The sequence below is a fragment of the Physeter macrocephalus genome, chromosome 14 (genome assembly GCF_002837175.3).
Source record: "Physeter macrocephalus isolate SW-GA chromosome 14, ASM283717v5, whole genome shotgun sequence".
In the NCBI taxonomy this organism is placed as follows: domain Eukaryota; kingdom Metazoa; phylum Chordata; class Mammalia; order Artiodactyla; family Physeteridae; genus Physeter; species Physeter macrocephalus.
The window spans coordinates 89010753-89029411 of NC_041227.1; the positions used below are offsets into that span (position 1 = coordinate 89010753).

General features: G+C 49.4%; 1 protein-coding gene across 9 annotated transcripts in view; it reads left to right on the forward strand.

Moving 5' to 3' along the window:
* Positions 1 to 496: 496 nt before the first annotated feature.
* CTC1 (CST telomere replication complex component 1) overlaps positions 497 to 18659 on the forward strand; it is an 18611-nt gene continuing 448 nt past the window's right edge. The window contains exons 1-24 of one of the 9 annotated variants that reach the window (XM_028499269.2): positions 497 to 562; positions 791 to 1006; positions 3875 to 4038; positions 6470 to 6707; positions 6860 to 7068; positions 7400 to 7544; positions 10898 to 11188; positions 11291 to 11419; positions 11934 to 12166; positions 12293 to 12470; positions 12567 to 12767; positions 13325 to 13451; positions 14099 to 14213; positions 14356 to 14683; positions 14762 to 14851; positions 15094 to 15287; positions 16140 to 16201; positions 16292 to 16466; positions 16771 to 16848; positions 17464 to 17608; positions 17700 to 17764; positions 18017 to 18182; positions 18294 to 18420; positions 18576 to 18659. The exon at positions 18576 to 18659 is cut by the window's right edge and continues 447 nt beyond it. In XM_028499269.2, coding sequence (XP_028355070.1) covers positions 530 to 562; positions 791 to 1006; positions 3875 to 4038; positions 6470 to 6707; positions 6860 to 7068; positions 7400 to 7544; positions 10898 to 11188; positions 11291 to 11419; positions 11934 to 12166; positions 12293 to 12470; positions 12567 to 12767; positions 13325 to 13451; positions 14099 to 14213; positions 14356 to 14683; positions 14762 to 14851; positions 15094 to 15287; positions 16140 to 16201; positions 16292 to 16466; positions 16771 to 16848; positions 17464 to 17608; positions 17700 to 17764; positions 18017 to 18182; positions 18294 to 18420; positions 18576 to 18659 — 3793 coding nt within the window. In that variant the 5' untranslated portion in view covers positions 497 to 529. Of the gene's footprint in view, positions 563 to 790; positions 1007 to 3874; positions 4039 to 6469; positions 6708 to 6859; positions 7069 to 7399; positions 7545 to 10893; positions 11189 to 11290; positions 11420 to 11933; positions 12167 to 12292; positions 12471 to 12566; positions 12768 to 13324; positions 13452 to 14098; positions 14214 to 14355; positions 14684 to 14761; positions 14852 to 15093; positions 15288 to 16139; positions 16202 to 16291; positions 16467 to 16770; positions 16849 to 17463; positions 17609 to 17699; positions 17765 to 18016; positions 18183 to 18293; positions 18421 to 18575 lie in introns of those variants that run through there. The other 8 variants (XM_055090450.1, XM_007126618.4, XM_028499270.2 and 5 more) reach the window with 8 other exon arrangements.

An 18659-nucleotide genomic window follows, 5' to 3' on the forward strand; every position in this document is an offset into this window, starting at 1 on the left:
GTAGAGGCTTTTATTAGTAGATCCACAAAAATTTATCAAGTTCTTATTTAACAACAAGCACTGTTCTAGGCACCAAATACAAAGAAGAATAGAATAAAGCTTCTAGGTACTCACAGTCAAGTGGGGAAAATAGTTAAACAATTACAGCAATGAGTTAAGGCCATAAAGCAAGTATGAATGATGTGCTGCGTTAAGGAGGAAACACTTCTCTCTGCTTGGCAGAATCAGGGAGATGGAAAGATGCATAGGAATTACCAGCCAGAATGGCTGTGTTTGAGCTCCTGAGCTCCCCCACCCCACGGATACCAGACAGGATATCACTGGGGAAGAGGTTGGGGGTGCCAGAGTCGAAGTGCCAGAGTCGTAATGCCAGAGTCGGAGACAGAGGTGACAGTGGAGCAGAGAGGTCCTGACGCTGAACGGGGAGAAATCGGAGGTGGAGCCAGGGGGGCGCCCGCCGATGACGTCACGGACCAGCCCGCCTTCGAGCCTCGGCGCGCTTTCCAGGGGGTGGAGTCACTGTAGCATCATGGCTGCCTTCCGGGCTGAGGGTCCTGGCTCCGTGAGTGCTGTTCTGTGTCCCTCGTCCCTTTTTTCTTGCCTGTCCCAAATTTTCTTTCTGCTCCTGTAAGCTCCACCTTGCCTCCCTGACTTAGCTGTTCGTCCCCAGGCGAGGGGGGAGGGTGAGGCTCTTCGTCCCGCCCCTCTCACTGGTTCTGCGATTACATTTCTTCCGTCGTGGCTGTGGCGCCGGCTGTGAACCATAAATACACCTCTGTCCACTCTTTAGGCTTCAAGCCCAATGGGAAACCAGGAGCAGACGACGGCTAACTGTGGGGCTGTGGATTCCTGGGGGAGACCCCTGACGCAGCTGTATGGGAAAGGGGTAACCGATAATCTGGAAAAGCTTCTGAGGCCCGAAGTGCGTGCAGGAGTTAGCAAGGAAAAAAAAAAAAAGAAAACGCTAAAAGAGGTTTCAAGGCGGAGGCAAAAAACATGTTCAAAGGCAAGAGACAGAGCAGGTGTCTTTGAAAAACTCAAAAAGTTCAGCTGGGTGGTGGTGGAGGGGTCAAAGGTGACAGTCTCGTAAGTCTTGGTAGGCAGTGATTTCAACCGGAGGATAATTGGGAGTTATTGAAGGGTTTTAAGCAAAAGAGTGGATGAGTTTTGTTTTCGTTTCCTGAGGTAGCAGAGTAGAGAGTGGACTGCGGTGGTCCGCAACCTTTTTGGCACCTGGAACCGGTTTCGTGGAAGACAGTTTCTTTTTTGGCGGGGGGGGGATGGTTTCGGGATAATTCAAGCACATTGATTTATTATGGTCTCTATGCGGTCAAACCTCTCTGCTAATGATAATTTGATTTTGCAGCTACTCCCCGCGCTAGCGTCACTGCCTCAGCTCCACCTCAGATCATCAGGCGTTAGATTCTCATAAGGAGCGCACAGCCTAGATCCCTCACATGCGCAGGTCACAGTAGGGTTCTCGCTTCTATGAGAATCTAATGCCATCGCTGCTCTGAAAGGAGGCGGAGCTCAGCCGATAATGCGAGCGATGGGGAGTGGCTGTAAATACAGATGAAGCTTCGCTTGCTCACCTCCCGCTGCTCACCTCCTCCTGTGCTGCCTGGTTCCTAACAGGCCACCGACCGGTACCGGTCCATGGCCCGGGGGTTGGGGACCCCTGGACTAGAGTGTATCAGTTAGAACGCTGTGGTTTAAATGTAGTAAGAGATGGTAGTGACCCCGACCATGGCAGCAATGTTGAGGTTCCAGAGGTGAAAACAGAGTAAAAAGATAGAAGATAGAATCTAAATTAAGTAAGCTCCCCAGATTAATACTGATATAGGCCGAAGTTTGAGAACACTGTACACTTTCTTTTCGACCTCATCCACTGACTGCATGGCTTTAACTGCCAGTGATAGATGCTGATTTTTCCTAAATCTCTTCTTTGGCTGTGATCTCTCTCCTGAGCTCTAGTTATATCCATCTGCCTGCCAGATTCTCCATCTGGCCAATCTACAGGCACCACATATGCCCAACACTGAGCTTTTCAGAAAATCCACCCCTCTTCCAATGTTCACTAACTTGGCAAATAGCACCCTCAACCGAATAGTTCTGCCATGAAATGTGGATGTCCTCTTTCACTTCTTCCTTTCCCTACACAAGACCCAAGTTCAAAACACACTCTGGAGCTAACTCCCCCCACTCCACCCACTCCTGGATTCTGAGTCAATAGACGGGATCACCTAAAACTCAGTTGCATTTTAAACAGAACTTTGGTGATTCTGAGGCATCAGTACCACTTTGAGAAACAGTAGTATTCGGTGTGCCAATGGACAGGTCCTCAGGAATAGGAGGTAAAAGAGACGATCAAGAGAGGAAGGCAAAAAGTGTGGGAGTCTGATGTTGGTGGGCAGTTCTGAGTGCTAACCTGGTCCGATTTTGACAACACTGACCATGAACAAGAGTGTTTGACTGAGGTGGGGTGAAGGTGAAGGTCAATGATAGGGCCATCCACAAGGACACTGAAGTCATCTGGAACTTGAACACTGGTTTTTCAAGCTGTTTTCAAGCTGCTAAAGGTTAACTGGATGTGGAGGAGTGACTGGAGGAGCATTGGAGGAACAGGGATAGAGCTATAATGGTTTTGAATTATCACTGGGGATCAAGAAGGATAAAGGTCATTAAGTATTGTTGAACTCTGTCGGAATTTTAGAATAAATCTGCTTAGCACTAGGAGTAGGCTGACTGGCCCCCTCCCCTAGAGTTATCTATATATAAAGGCAACTATGTCCCCAGAATCTGGTACATATGCAAAGATGGTTCCTGTCCTCCTTAGGAAGCCCACATCTTAGCTACAAAGACAGAACAGGAAACAATTCCAGTGGGGTTGTATCTCATATATATTTAGCTTATAGGCACTCAGATGTATACACTTCACAAAAAAAAGAGGAGGATGATTAAAAATTATACTCTGCTTATGTCCTTTTGTGTAATGTCTATTATTAGGCACATTTCCATTTCCATATACATATTACTGTACAGTGTTATGTACTATTCCTTATGAGCAATTTAAAGGATTTTTTTTGAGGGTGACCTTAGACCAGTCTTGTTTTTCAACTTGCTGGGTTTAGAATCAGACCCCATAGAAGGTGGGCTGCCACTGTATCTGGTGGTCATTGCTCCATGTGCAAGGTACTGTGGGAGCTCCAAGGAGGGAGCAGCATTCTGCCAGGGATGCTCAAAGAAGAGTTCACAAGGAATATTCTAATTGAGCACTTTAAGGATTGGTACAGGTTTGTTAAAGAAAGAGGCAAGACCAAAGCTGGATGGCCAGTTGTCTAAGTTGATTGGCTAAACTAAGACTTCTAAGGTTTCTTCAAGCTCTAAACTGCTTTACTTTACATCTTCATTTTTTCCCGCTTGATTTTTTTTTTTTTTTTTTCTTTTTGGCTGCGTTGGGTCTTTGTGGTTGCACGCAGGCTTTCTCTAGTTGCGGCGAGCGGGGGCTACTCTTTGCTGCAGTGTGGGGGCTTCTCTTATTGCAGAGCATGGGCTCTAGGCACCCGGGCTTCAGTAGTTGCGGTGCGCGGGCTCAGTAGTTGTGGTTCACGGGCTCTAGAGCGCAGACTCAGTAGTTGTAGCGCACAGGCTTAGTTGCTCCGCGGCATGTGGATCTTCCAGGACCAGGGATCGAACCCGTGTCACCTGCATCTGTAGGTGGATTCTTAACCACTGTGCCACCAGGGAAGTCCACCCTCTTGATTTAAAAAAAAAAAAAAAAAAAAAAAAAAAAATCTATTCCTTTATTCTTCCCCAGTTTCCTTGGTGGGCAAAATGGTCAGGAAGGTGTTTGAACTCGCTTCACTTTCCTCAGGAGCAAGCCTGGCTTGAGGCTGCCCAGGCCTTCATCGAAGAGACCCTGTGTCCACCTGGCAAGGAGCCTGATGTCCAGTTGACTCAGTTGGTAATTGACTGTGTGAAGACTATCTGGTTGTCCCAGGGAAGGAACCAGGGTTTAACACTGCCCCTCAGCTACAGGTAAGGAGAAGTGGGGTTCCCAGGAAAGTTAAATTTGGGATTGAAAAGGAAGGACTTATCATTTGAGTTGAGGGAGGAGAAACTTAAGGGGAGGAACAGGTGGTCTAAACAAAACCCCTTCTGCCAGTCTTTCTCATTCTCCATCAAGCTGCTTTCCTTTTCTTATAGTTCTCCTTAATTGGCTCAAGTCAAGTTTAGAGACAAGGAGAGGGGCGCGAGAAGATACGGAAAAAGAACCCTCAAAGTGGGGAGAGAGGCTGATACTATTTCATTTTGTGCATTAGGAAACTAAGATACAGACCGTGACTTCAGCAAGGGTAGATCGTTGTTTTTGGAAGACCTGAGTTTGAGGTCTTCTGAAGGTGTTTTTTGTTTTGTTTTGTTTTTGTCCTTTTTAACACTACACTACCGTTCCTGAACCGTTCTAGGCAATGTTAATAAAGTACTACAGGAAAAGGGTTCCATGGCCAAATAAGTTTGAGAGACATTGCATAAGATAAACTTCCCTAGGAGAATCATGAGGCCATTGACATGTTAAAGGCTCTGAAAAGTTCTGCAAAAAGAAACCTGCTTACCTCCTCATAGGAGTAACTACTCTCTGGAGTATGAGGGTGTATCATTCTTGTGAATATCTTTATATTTTTTTCTATCCATGCATCTATCCCTAAGCAATATACAGTAGTTTTACATACCTTTAGACTTTGTATAAATGGTACCATACCTTGTATATCCTCTGCAGTTTGCTTTTTTGTGCTTAACATTATGCTTTTGAGATTTATTCACATTGATAGCTCTAGGTCATTTATTTTAACTGCCGTATGGTATTCTGTTACGTGAATAAACATATCACCGTTTGTTCTTTTTTTTAAAAAAGGTAGAAATCTGTTTAGCTTTATTTATTTTGTTATTTCCCAATAATAACTGAAAATCCAAAAAGAATAATTGAAAAGTGGTAAGTCAGCCATTTTTAGAAAACTTGGAACCTGTTTAAGTTTCTTGTTATTCTTCAGGATAAATGTAGACTAGCTAGCACAATATGTAGAAGATGGTGGATGAGGATAGAGTAAAAATTATTTGACAGGTATAAATATTCATTCATTTTTCCATTTCCCTTCACTGAGTGCCTGCTGTGTGCCAGGTACTATGGTGGCCTTGAAAGTTAGAGGGCAGTGGCCCATGCAAAAGGTCTGCGGTTATCACCTTCAGTTTCCTGACCCAAACCCTGAAGAATCTGAGAAAAGTGACCCCTATCTTTACTGTTTTCTGTCCTGAAGGTGCCTAGGGTAAAGGCACAGTTCCCTCCAGTTGTTTTTTCCTAGGCTTTTATAGAAGTAAGGAAAGACAAAAAGACTTTTGAGTGAGACATACCTGGCTTTGCCACCTACACCACTGTGTACCTGAACCTCTGTAAATTTCCTCATTGGTGTGTTTCCAGGGGTTTTTGGTGAAGATTCAATGCAGTATTGAGCGTGAATGGACCCAGTACAGTATGTGTATAGCAGGGGTGCAACGATGTTAGTTTCTGTCTTTGCCTTTTATCTGCTCTGAAGTCATCGGGGAAGAATGAGGCAGATGTGGAAGGGGAGTGGGCCGTCTAGAACAGCATTTCTAATCTTTAGCGCTCACATGTGGCTTATGTTCATGAGTGCAACAAGGAGGATAAATTGTCATATTTTGTAACCTTATCCTGTTTCTTTTCCGCTGAAAAAACCATGGGAATGGAAGTGAGTGAAAAAACCATGGGAATGTAACAATGGTATTACAAAAATGTGAATCTATCACAACTTTGATAATTTAACTTGTTTCACATTCTCTGTGATATACCTCACAATTGGTAGTGACTCAGCAGTGTTGCGGCACTTTGCTTAAGAATGGTTGATCTCAAACATCTCTTGAGATTTGGGAGCTTGTGATATCAACTCCCACCTCAGCCTCAGCTTGCCAGCCAGTCTCTAGTACTGTGACACTACAGACTAGGAAGGAAACCTGGCTGGGGCCAATGAGGTTGAGCCATTGGGCAGGTGCCTTAGTGTCCCCACTGAAGTTCTCTGTGGAGCTGAGAGCTGAGATGCTGTCAGGGGAGCAGTTCGTGTTGTCTCTGAAATGTTCTCCCCACATGCTCGTCTCCTCAGGCTGCTCTTACGTTCCCACTCCATTTCTCTGGGTCCTCTCTGTGGCACTGTCTTGTTCAAGATATGATTCAACACAGACTTGCTTCCTGCCTTCCCTAGGTACTACCCAGTGTTTGGACTCAGACCCCATCCTCATTTTCTTAGGCCCTCGCTCCCAGTTTTTTCAATCAATCAAACTTTCTTAGTCCAGGTTCCCCATTGATCTTTCCTTGGGGTCTTGGGGGATTTGTTGGGGTTGAGGATACAATTCCTAGGCTTGAACATAGCTTTACAAAACCTCTGTTCCCTTCACTCTGCAGCTTTGTCTCAGTAAAGGACCTCAGGACCCACCAACGTCTCCCATGCTGCAGCCACTTGTCCTGGAGCAGTACTGCGTACCAGGCTTGGGCCAAAGAGGCTGGACCACATGGCGTCCCCCTGCCCCGGGAACGGCTGTTACTTTTAGGGACACTGACAGACCTATCAGGGGACTTGGAACAAGAGTGCAGGAATGGAAGCCTCTATATAAGAGATAACACTGGTACCCTGGGCTGTGAGGTGAGTAGGAAGGGGGCAGTCAGATCCCTCAGATCCTAATAAGAATGGTGTCTAGGGAGCAAGACAATTAAGTCTCTGAGGGAACAAAGATGGCGTGGGGGGTGGACTGGATGCGAGGGTCCTGATTAATCCTTGCCCTTGGTCTTTTCTAGCTCATAGATCTGGACCTTTCTTGGTTGGGCCATCTCTTTCTGTTTCCCAGCTGGAGTTACCTCCCTCCTGCAATGAAGTCCTCAGGAGAAGGGCACTTGGAGCTCTGGGGTGCCCCTGTGCCAGTGTTTCCCTTGACCATCAGTCCTGGCCCCCTCACCCCCATCCCTGTTCTCTACCCAGAGATGGCTTCCCGCCTGCTCAGGCACAGGTAATTCTTCCGTGTAGGGGAGGAGGCAGCGCTGTAAAACTGGGACGATGATGGTGGGTCAGTGGAAGGAGGGAAAAAAAGGCATTGAGAGTAATATAGATGGAATGTTCCAAATCAGGGGAACAGTGGGGCCTCTCAGAAAGTTAAGAGCCAGATTCTTCAAGGGAAGTGTGCCTTATCTAAGGGCAGGTAGAGTTTGAAGGAGGTTTTTAGAACAATGGCTTTGGGCTATGGAAATTTTACATCACTACTAGATTATAGTGGAAAGGAAGGCATTTGTAGGGGGGGAAAAAAAAGAAATAAAAATGGCTTCTCTCTCTACTTTTTTTAGAAGCAAGCACAGAAATGTGCAGCCAAACCTTGCTGGGGAGCTGGTTCGATTGAGCGCTCTGGTGAAAAGTCGAAAGAAAGCCTACTTCATCCTGTCTCTTGGTGGATCATCCCCAGATGGCAGCCATGTGTCTGTCATCGTGCAGGTGAGGATTAGGGTCAATTCAGGGGTGTGGAGGTGTGTGGGGGGGTACGAACTCCTAATAGGAAAGAGAACATCATAGGAGGAACCAGGTAGGAAAGGAGGACAGCTGGGGAGAGTTGTTTCTGGAACAGTGCTGTTGAGGGAACAGTGTGAATGACGCCTTCCCTACATACAAGCTCTGAAATGCACTTGAATTTCTGCAGGGCAACATACAGGAGGTGGGGAGTAGGCTTCCCTGCTGTGCAGCTCATTCGAAGAGACAACTTTTGTATCATGTGTCCCATTTTGAAAACCTGCCAGAATCACTTGTTTTTCCCCTGCATTAGAAGAATGAGCAAGGAAAGTATTTATCTTAACACCATTAAAATATGAAATACATGTACTTTTAGTAAAACTTGGTACTTATTGTTGAGTCTTTTTACATCAACTGGTACGATTTTATTTTTTTTTATTATTATTTTTAAAATATTTATTTATTTGGTTGTGCCAGGTCTTAGTTGCAGCAGGGTGGGCTCTTTAGTTGCGGCTTGCCAGCTCCTTAGTTGTAGCACATGGGCTCCTTAGTTGTGGCATGCAAGCTCTTAGTTGCGGCATGCACGTGGGATCTAGTTCCCTGACCAGGGATCGAACCTGGGCTCCCTACATTGGGAGTGCGGAGTCTTATCCGCTGCGCCACCAGGGAAGTCCCTGGTATGATTTTAGAGTCATTCATTTTTATACTAATTATTGTTATATGATTTATACAATTATCTGAATAACGTTTCAGAAGCATTCAAAACAATTAAAGGATGAACGGGCTCTTTAACATGCATATCGAAAAAGGAAACTATGAAATTTACTAGCACTATGAGAATTCTTACCTGTATCTGTGTGTATCATGAGCCGGAGTAACAGTAATTAGAGTATAAAGAAACTAAAAAAGCTTACAAACCACCCAAATTTCTAATCTTGTTTCTTCCTCTTGGGTTAAAGAGGAGCTTATGTATATTGTTTACATTAGAATGTTTTAAGTCTCCTAGAGCACTCAAAAATTCTGGGCATGGTAGGATTGGCTCATTCGAGGGAGAAAGCTCTGAAATGCACTTGAATTTCTGCAGGGCAACTAAAATAGGCCAAGCCCTTTGGGTAGTTTATAATCTTATTGTAGATTCTATATCATACTGATTTGTAAAACAAGCAGAGAATAATACAGAACAGTGTGTAAGTTCCAAGGTGTGTGGTATAGTTGTAACTGCTATAGCAGGTTAGCTAGAGTTTATTATGTGGAGAGAAGCCTAAGGAGGGAGAGTTTAGACTCGATTTGGTTCTTGAAGGTGGCTAGGATTTGAATCCCTAGAAGAGAGGGAGGGCTGTCTGGGACTGGAGTATCACCTGTACCAAGATTGGCCCTTTATTGAGTATGTGCTGTATGCTAGGGGCTTTGGTCGTTTCAGAGGCACAAAATTGAGTAAGATGATGGCTCTTGTCCTCTGGAAGCTCTCAGCCGGATAAGTGAGAGTCAGTGATTACTGTTCAGGGTCGTAAGTGCTGGGGTCGAGACATGCACATGCACAAGGCACTGTGAGGGTGCAGAGGTGGGCTTTGGAATAAGTCTGGGAGGTCAGGGGAGGAGTGATCTTGGTTTGTTTACAGGCTGCTAAAGAGACACGTTGGCGAAATACTGTCACTCTAGATGATCCCAGTGAATCTCCTCCATGATAGAGGAGTGAGGTCATGTCTAGAAAGACTGAACTCTGAAGAGAGGAGTAAAGGTTCAGGGTAAACGGCTGTGCCAGGCAGTTGAGGATAAGAGATCGCTAAGCAGTGACCGAGGCACAGCTGGAGAGGGTTAGCGCCAGCGTTTTGCCCTGGGGTGGTGTGGGTCTGTCTTCCTCAGTAGGGTTTTTGCCTTAGAAGAAGAGTGGAGGAAAGAGAGGGCTGTGATGCTGTAAACTCAAGGGTGAAGTGTGGGTAAAAAGGGCAGGATTCAGGGGATAGGCATTCAGATCCTGGCATTTGGACAGAGGAAGGGAAGGACCTCAACGTCTGAATAAAGGAGAAGTGGCTGCAATATTGGGAGGTCTTAGTAAGAGGCTAGAGGAAGTCTAGTGAGCCCGGGGGGCAGGGGAGAGCAGAAGCACCGGTGTTCAGTCGTTCATTCGCGTGTTCGGTCAGACCATCATTAGCGACCTGTGTTGCATAAGCAGTAAGCTGAAGTGGAGTCTTAGCCTTACCTTACGATGAGTTGTGACGTCCAGGGGCTGACTGGTGGTACTCAGCTGGTTTTAGAGAGAAATGGGGGTCTGTGAAGCCGAGCTTAGGGGACTGTGAAGTTCAAGTATCCAGAGTCATCAGTGTGTTTTGAAGCCCCTGAGCATGGCAGCCGTGCTCTGGGAGGGACATGCCCTAGAAGATCATTATATTTATTAACGGTCTCATCTATGTAACTTTTTTCCTTTTGCTTAAATTTCTTCAACAACCACCTTTCTCCATTCCATGTGAGACCGTCTGCCGTTCATTTTTATTTTCCTACTTGGATGTCTCTCCTTTTCCGAAAGATTTAAAGCCTTCAGCATGTTATTTCAGGTTTTTTTCTTCATCTCGGCCCTTCCGTCTTGTCTCTGGCAACTGCCAAGAATATTCCTCCTCCATCCTGGCCAGGGTTTTCACTGCCTTGCTCATTCTGAGTTCTGAACATTTCTGTGTTGTTGCCTGTTGCCTGAATCATGCTTCTCTCTCCTCTCTACTTCAGCAAAGCAGAGATGGCCTTCAGGACCCTGGCAAGTTCAGCTTCTTTCACTTGGCCTTCCTGATCATTCCAACCCGTCCTGACCTTTTTCTTTCTCTGAAACCTTACCAGATGTGTATTGTTTTTGCCACTTGATCATACATGGCTCCATCTTGTTACTTGGGTTTGTGTCTGTGTTTCCCAGTGGTTTGAAATATGTTGGACATGAGAGAAGTCTACGATATTTCCCTTAACATCTGTCCCAACACTGGATACTTATGTACCGTGTGCATAGTGATTAAATAAGTGAATGTTGTTTGTATGGCTGGTTTGTATGTTGGAGTGGGATGGGGAAAGGGCAGAATTTTCTGAAAGGAATATTTATACATTTTGGAGAAAGTTGTAGGGACGGTTTGTGCCTTGGGGGAGGGATTAGGAACTATTTGCCATTTCCTGTGAGAGGGGAGAGATCCTGAGAGTTCTGTGGCTTAAGATTTAATTGGCGAACAGGGAAGATGAAGAGGCAAGGGAAGGCTCTCGAGGAGCAGGTCTTTGCGGTCACATTGTGATGGGAAGGGACCCTGGCAGAGGGGCAGCATCACGGGAAACCTCTCACGTGCCGTGTTGCCTGCTTCTGCACAAGCCAGGTCCCTGCCCAGCTGGTGTGGCACCGAGCCCTTTGGCCTCATAAGGCCTATGTGCTGACGGAGCTGCGAGCATCCAAGCTCCCTGGTCACCGTTACCGGATTTGGATGACCAGTCCCTCCTCCCAGCTTTTGCCACTGAAACCAGAATGTGTGCGAGAGCTGGAACTGGAGCTGGAAGGAGCCCCCTTGGAGACCAACCCCCAGCCACTCCCCATACTCAGCAATCCGCAAGACAAGAAGGGACCAGGGCCAGACGGTCTCGTCCGGGACTCCAGGCTCTTATCATACACGGTGAGCATGAGGGAGAGATCCTTGAGCCCGAAGGGCAGGAAACCCGGGGGTCTCCAAAGGGCGAGGGAGCAGGGATCACCTGGCCCTGTGGCTTCTTTGCAGGGAACGGTCACTGGCACGCTGAATCGGGCTGCGGGCCTTTACGAGCTGGACGGGCAGCTGGGGCTCTGCCTCGCCTACCAGCAGTTCCATGGCCTCAGGCGGGTAGTGCGACCAGGAGTCCGTCTGGAGGTATGTGAGGGGCCAGGGCTAGTGACAGAAGGAGACCCTTTCAGTAGCTTCTCTTACCTTTACGGGCTGGTCCTTCTTTGCAGCAGGTCGACGCCTCTGCAGCAAGATTATAAAAATAATAAATGTGTGTTGGGGTGTGGGGGTGCTTTTGTTAAGAATGATTTGGATGAGAGCTCAGATCGGAAGGGAGTGGAGAGTGGGGCTCTGGGAGGAGCGGTTAGGTCCAGAGCCTCCCCTTTCCAGAAGGGCCTTCCAACTGGGGCTGAAGTGCACGTGAGCAGCCAGGGCCCTGCTGGCCAGGAGCCCCCGGGCCCGCAGAAAGGCTGAGTGAGGCTCCTGGGAGATGAAGCCTTACCGCAGGGGAGCGGCTTGTGATGGAAGGCGAGGCGTAAGGGGCTGGAGGGAAACAACCTGTAAAGGAGAAATTGTATTTCTCCTGGGACCCAGGCAGTGGGAAACTGCATTTAACTCTGCCTGGGATCACTGAGTTGCCTTTTCCCTTCTGCCTCTCCAGCTCCAGGATGTTCACCTCCTGCAGTCAGTGGGTGGGGGGATGAGGAGGCCCATGTTAGCCCCCTGCCTCCGCGGCGCCGTTCTACTTCAGGGCTTCTCTCGCCTGGCGCCTGAGACTCAGCCTTCCCGCCGAGCCCCCGGGGCCTCCCTGTATGAGCAGCTGGTGTGGGAACACCAGTTAGGACTTCCCCTCTACCTGTGGGCCACCAAGGCCCTGGAGGAGCTGGCCTGCAAGTGAGGAGGACGAGGGTCCGGGCTGGGGAGGCGGTGGGAGTGGGACACTTCCTCTATCAGCGAAGCCAGATTCTGGGAGAGACAGGGTTTTTGGGGGAAGTGACTCCGCTTCTTTCCGTGGCCAAGGCTGTGCCCCCATGTGCTGAGACACCATCAGTTCCTGCAGCATTCCTCGCCTGGGAACCCTAGCCTGGGACTACAAATCCTGGCCCCTACCTTGGAGGTTCTCGTTCCACCTGGCTGCCCCGGCCGGGATCCGCGCAGCGAGATCCTTGAAGAGCCGCATCACTGTCCACTGCAGAAGGTCTGAGGATGTGGGGGAATGGAGTTGGCAGAGCTAACGCCCTGGGGGACACCCCGGGCACAGGGGACGCGTAATCTGATGTCTCTTCTCTGGCAGTATGCTCGACTGCAGACCCCCTGCTCTTTCCCTACACTGGCCGCCCTGAAAGAGGAAGGGAAGTGCAGGGCCTGGGCCTCCTTTGACCCTAAGACCCTTCTGCCCCTCCCAGAGGCTTCTCACCTGCCCAGTTGCCAACTCAATCAGCGCCTGGCCTGGTCCTGGCTCTGTCTGCTGCCCTCTGCCTTCCACCCGGCCCCGGTAAGTGCGGCTCCAGCGGGGCTCAGGGGACTTCCTCTTTTTGCCATTTTCACTACCACTACCGTAGTCCTTTCTTGTCATTTTGACTACACTAGCCTTCTAACTAGAATGCTCCACCTCTTCTTGGCCCCCTCTAATCCGTTCTCCTGCAGCAACTAGAAAGGAGTGGGGTACAATTGAACATCGATTATAAAACTCTCTTAATTTAAATACTTCTCTTGTTTCTACCAGTGTGTATAAAATCAAACCCAAACTCCTTGTTATGTCTTGGGAGGTCCTCCATGATCTCCTAGCTGTAACCTCGATTTGTATACTTTCTCTCTGGCTACTAAATGTGTGAATGCAGGTGCATCTTTTTCCACATCTGTCTACCCCACTTCAGTATGAATTCTTTGAGGTCACAGACCATGTTTTCGTGGTTCACTTTGTAGCTCTAACAGTTAACACAGTGCCTGGCACGTGGTAGATGCTCAGTATATTTGTTTAATAAAACTTGATGCCTTGGCCAGTATATCTGTTTAATAAAACTTGATGCCTCAGCCTTCATCTCCTTGTAGGTTCTGCTTGGGGTTCTGGTGCCTTCGTCTCGTAAAGGTTGTCTGCGACTTCAGGACCAAAGCGGTTCCCTCCCCTGCCTACTCCTGGCCAAGCCCTCGCAGCCCCTCACTGACCCCGGGCTCATAGGTTTGGACTTCAGAGGTGGAGCGAGATGGTGGTGGGGTAGAGGTTCTCTGAACTGGGGGCTTGGCAGAAAGCACTGCTGGGATTTACTAGAGATGCTGGAGTGGCTTCTGTTGATCAACCAGTCTGGCGGGAGGTGTAGGAGGCTGGTATTGGCAGGTGGTGTAAAGGAGCAAGGGGTTCCCGGCCAGAACTACAATTCCCAACATTCACTTCTCCCTCCCTAGGCACACCAGGATGACAACTTCCATTTCTTACCTTCTTAGTGTGGAAGAGTAATGGGCTTATTTGGGCTTATTGAGGTTTGTAGGCAGGGAAACCCCGGAGAGGAAAGCTTTTCAGATCTCGGAACAGGCGTTTTAGGGATTTATGAGAAAGTAGAATCAAGGCCTCTCAGCCTAGGTGGCCAGGGGTGGGATTGGCCACGCAGATCGAATGGTTTCTCCCTTGGAGGTATGACTCCTCCAAGATGGGGCTCAGGCCTAGGCCTTCACGCTGCGTTAGGGGAGCAGCTCAGGCCTAGGCCTTCACGCTGCGTTAGGGGAGCAGCTCTGGCCTGAGTCAGGCAGTGAGACCTGCAGGGTGGTCGGCTTTACTGCCCATCCCACATTCCTCTCCTCTTGCCAAAATAGAAAACTTTCTTCCTCCAGGCTGCCTGGTGCGGGCGGAGAGGTTCCAGTTGGTCGTAGAAAGGAACGTCAGGAGCAGCTTCCCTTCCTGGAAGGAGCTGAGCATGACAGGCTTCATGCAGAAGAAGCAGGCCAGGTTGGGCCTTAGGGTGGTGGCTGTCCTCTGAGTCCCTGAGGGGAGGGAAGGGGAAGGGCCCGGTGCAGGTGGTAGAACTCTGGGGCCCACAACATCCAGTGCCTGCATCGCTAAGAAACCTATTCCTTGTCTCTCCCGACAGAGTCTATGTCCAGATTTTTCTGGCTGATGCCCTGATCCTGTCTGTGCCCAGACCCGTCCTTCATTCGGCCACCTCCTCAAGGCCTCCTCAGACAGAGCCCTCCCTCCCGGAGGGTCCCCACATAGGACAGAGCCGGCTGTTCTTGCTGTCCCACAAGGAGGCACTGATGAAGAGGAACTTCTGTGTCCCCCCAGGAGCCAGTTCGGAGGTGCCCAAGCCCACCCTCAGTTTCCTGGTGTTAGGGAGCTGGCTTGGGGGCACCCAGAGGAAGGAGGGAACTGGATGGGGCCCACCCGAGCCCAGGGAAGGTGAAGACTCAGATCAGAAGGTAAACTGGGGCCTGGGACGTGGGACCTGACCTCCTGTGCCCCAGCTCCTGTCTGAGGGACCCTGCTCTCCCCCTCAGGTTCTCCTCATCTTCCTCAGATCCTCAGTCCGCTGGTTTGAGTTCTTGCACCCAGGGCAATTGTACCGACTCGTGGTCCCTGGCCCTCCCGTGAGTGCCCTCGTTCACCATGCCCTTCCCCAGAAAGCGTTTTTTGACTTGGGGTCTGGAGAGGAACTTCTAGGTCTCCTAGAAGAAGGGTGGATTTAGATCAAATAGAAGGCCTGTCTGTGTCTGGATCACTTCCTTCACTAGGCTCCAGAGAGGAAACAAAACTGGGTCGTAGTATGTTAGGAACCTCTCTCCGGACCAAGACACACTCAGAGACGATCATCTCCCCCATTTCCTGGCAGACACCAATGTTGTTCAAGGAGGGTGGTTCATCCTGCGTATCACAGCGTCCTCCGGAGCTGGCTGGCTGTGCGTCCTGCCTCACTGTCCAGGATGAGTGGACCCTGGAACTTGCGAGCTCCCAGGACATCCCAGAGGTGCTGGCTATCAGCAGGGCACTGCCTGAATCCTCGCTGGCTGACCTGCTCAGTGGCAAGTAAATGTCCACCAGCTCCTCCAGCTAGTTTGGCTGCTCTCTCTTCCTCGGCCGTGGTTGGGTCGGATGAACGCCCATTCTCTGCTACAGAGTGTGTCTCTTGCATGTGATTTAGCTCCTACAGGAATGATGTCAGTGCAAGATGCAAGTTGTGTTTCACACTTGATTTTTCCCCCAGCATGTTACTGTTCTGAAATGTCTGTGAGCAGGCTTTCTCACAATTCAGGAGAAGCTTTAGCAATAAAAGGAAATATAAGAAACAAAAAATCAAGGACAAAAGCTGAAAAGCTTTAGGGAAGAACCTTCCTTTAGTGCAAGAAGTGGCTGGCTTATGGCTTCAGGAACAGCTGTACTTTCCTCGTGTAGGCTTTTTCGGGGTAGCTGCAGTGCAGTTGGAGAAGCTGCAGAGATACTTCCCCCCTGTGTAAACAAACAAACAAACACCCTACTGGATTACATGTGTAATTTTTACAAAACTGATCCCTATCAGAAGTGAAAGTTTTCAAGGACCTATGATTTGAAGGGAGTGGGCATGGGCCCCAGCATACAAAGCTGTGAACAATGGACTGACTGAGATTCTAGGTGTAAATGCAAGTGGAGATTCACCTCTGCTGCGGAGTTTCTTGGTGAGGCCTCTGGGTGCAAGGCTCTGTGGGTTTTGAGTGATCTGCACAACCCTGCTTTTCCCACGAACCCTGTTACTTTTAGCGTGCGGTTTGAGACAGTGCAAGGCTTTCCAGGTCCTCATAGATAATGTTCCGGCAGACACGTAACTCCTTTCTGTCCTTGGATCTGACTCCATTCTCTGCTTTCTTATGCCTCCATTCTCACAGTATTTCTCTGACCTTCCAGTTTCACAGATTCCTTGGTGTCTTTCTCAGCTGAGATTTTGTCACATCTCTGGATAAAGCCTGGTAATGACACCTCTTTGGGGGAAAGGTATGAAACAGTGGTGGGACCTTGTGATCCTGAGAGAGACCACTGACCCCTCGCCTCTCCTGTAGGGAGCTCTGGGGCCACGAGACGGTGTGTGAAGCTCACCGTGGCTCTGGAGACGGCCGACTGCGAATTCCCCCCTCACTTGGACATATATATTGAAGACCCACACTTGCCTCCCCCGCGGGGACTTCTTCCAGGAGCCCGAGTCTACTTTACCCAGCTGGAGAAAAAGGTTTCCAGGTGAAGATCTGTGTTGGTCCTTGCCTCCCCTTCCCACTGATGTGGTTCTCTTGAACGCTCGCCCCTACGTGTGTGGCAATGATGCCTTCTCTTTGGTATTACGTTTGCTGTGTTCCTCTGGCGTTTATGCCCTCTGCCCCCGCGAGATGTTCCAGACCAGTCCTTCCCTTATTCTTCCCCCTGCTCCGGTAGAGCCGGGGTTAGGGCATGTCCCTCGGGGGAGTGGCCTGGCCTGTATTGCAGTCCCAGCTCCTACCTCACATCGACTTCTTTCTCCTCATCCCTCTTCCTCCTCCCGCTGCAGATCCCACAATGTTTACTGTTGTTTCCGGCCGTCTACCTGTGTGCAGGTCCTGAGTTTTCCCCCAGATACCACAATCAGGTCAGTGGCGCAGGCCCCGATCCCTAAACTTCACAGCCTCACATCTGCATACCATACTTGTTCCAGGGTCTGGAATTTTCGCCATAACTACAGTCTTCTCCACTCCTAGCAAAATAAGTTGAGTTGCAAGGATTTCCTCTGCTTCAAATAAAAGATGTCCAGTACCTGTCATTTTACCCAGAAAGATTTAGCGTTCTAGGGTTTTTAAGGCTTTTCAGTCCAAAATACAAATCTTTCTTGGCTAACATCTTGGTTTTTCAAGACTGAGAAATAACTGATGACAATCAGAGATCAAGAATCAAAATGGGGGCTTCCCTGGTGGCGCAGTGGTTGAGAGTCCGCCTGCCGATGCAGGGGATACGGGTTTGTGCCCCGGTCCGGGAGGATCCCACATGCCGCGGAGTGGCTGGGCCTGTGCTCCACAGCGGGAGAGGCCACAACAGTGAGAGGCCCGTGTACCACAAAAAAAAAAAAAAAAAAAAAAAAGTCAAAATGGGGGCCATGGGGCTTCGAGGAAGCCACTACTGTCCCCATCCATATGCCTGCTGAGTCCTTCCAGACACGCCCTGCTTTTAGAACCCTGTTGGCTGTTTCTTGACCCCTTTCTCTCTTTAGTGCCCCCCTGCCCCACATCTACCTAGCCGAACTTCTGCAAGGTGACAAGGCACCCTTCCGGGCCACTGCCTCTTGCCATGTCGTTTCGGTCTTCAGCCTTCAGCTCCTCTGGGTGTGTGCTCATTGTATCAGCATCTGCCCGCAGGTATGAGAGGGGACAGGCCAAGCTGGGTGCAGGGTGCCAGAGGGATGTGATGGGATCCAGGGGATTTTCCCAACCACTTTCTGCATCCCAGGGAAGGTGTACTCGTCAGAGCCCTGCCTGCCCCACTCAGACATCTATAAGCCAGGCCAGCATCAGGTGAGAGCAGAGCACAAGGTGGGTGCCCGTCCCACCACTTACATGACTTTGTGTCTGCTGTCCCAGTGTTAGCACAATTCCTGGCCTGTGGGAATTGCTTAATAAATATTTTCAAATCAACGAATGAGAGTAAAGTGAGCTAACGACTGGAAAAGGGGGAGAGGGAGTCATGTTGGGTCCAGGTGACTGGCCACCTGGGTTCGCCGTGGGAGTTGCTATTTCCTACTCCCCATCCCCCACCCCCGCCTCCAGGCTCCTGGTGGAGGATGGGACTGCCGAAGCTGTGGTGACCTGTAGAAATCATCAAGTGGCAGCAGCACTAGGACTGTGTCCTAGTGAGTGGACCTCCCTCCTCGAGCTTGTTCGAGGGCTAGGGAGAGTGGCCTTGCAATTCACAGGGCCTGGAGCCCAACCTGAGGTGGGTGAGATGTGGCTGGGAGGCGGGGGCTCAGATACCCAAATTCCTGGGGGCTCGGTAGAGAGCGTTTAGAAACTTGAGTTCTGTTGAAACCCGCGTTTCCCTTTCTAGTCCTCAGCCAAGACTGATGAGCCCTTGACCCTCTTCCTTTGGACACTGTGTACCAGTTTCTCTGTCCTCCGCCCTATCGTGCTTTCTTTTGAGCTTGAGAAGAAACCCTCCAAGATCATCCGGATAGGTAAGGGTGGAAGGGCAGGGGTGTAGATAGATGGGTGCCAAGAGGAAGAGGGAGGAGGGATTGATAGGGGATTTCAGGAGCCGGGGAGGCGAATGGTGGGCGAGGACTAAAAGCCACATTCATAGGACACGTGTTTTCCTCTCTTCCCATCTCAGAACCTCCTCGACTACAGCGATTCCAGTGTGGGGAGTTCCCTTTCCTGACTCGTGTGAATCCCAGGATCCGGCTGTCATGCCTCT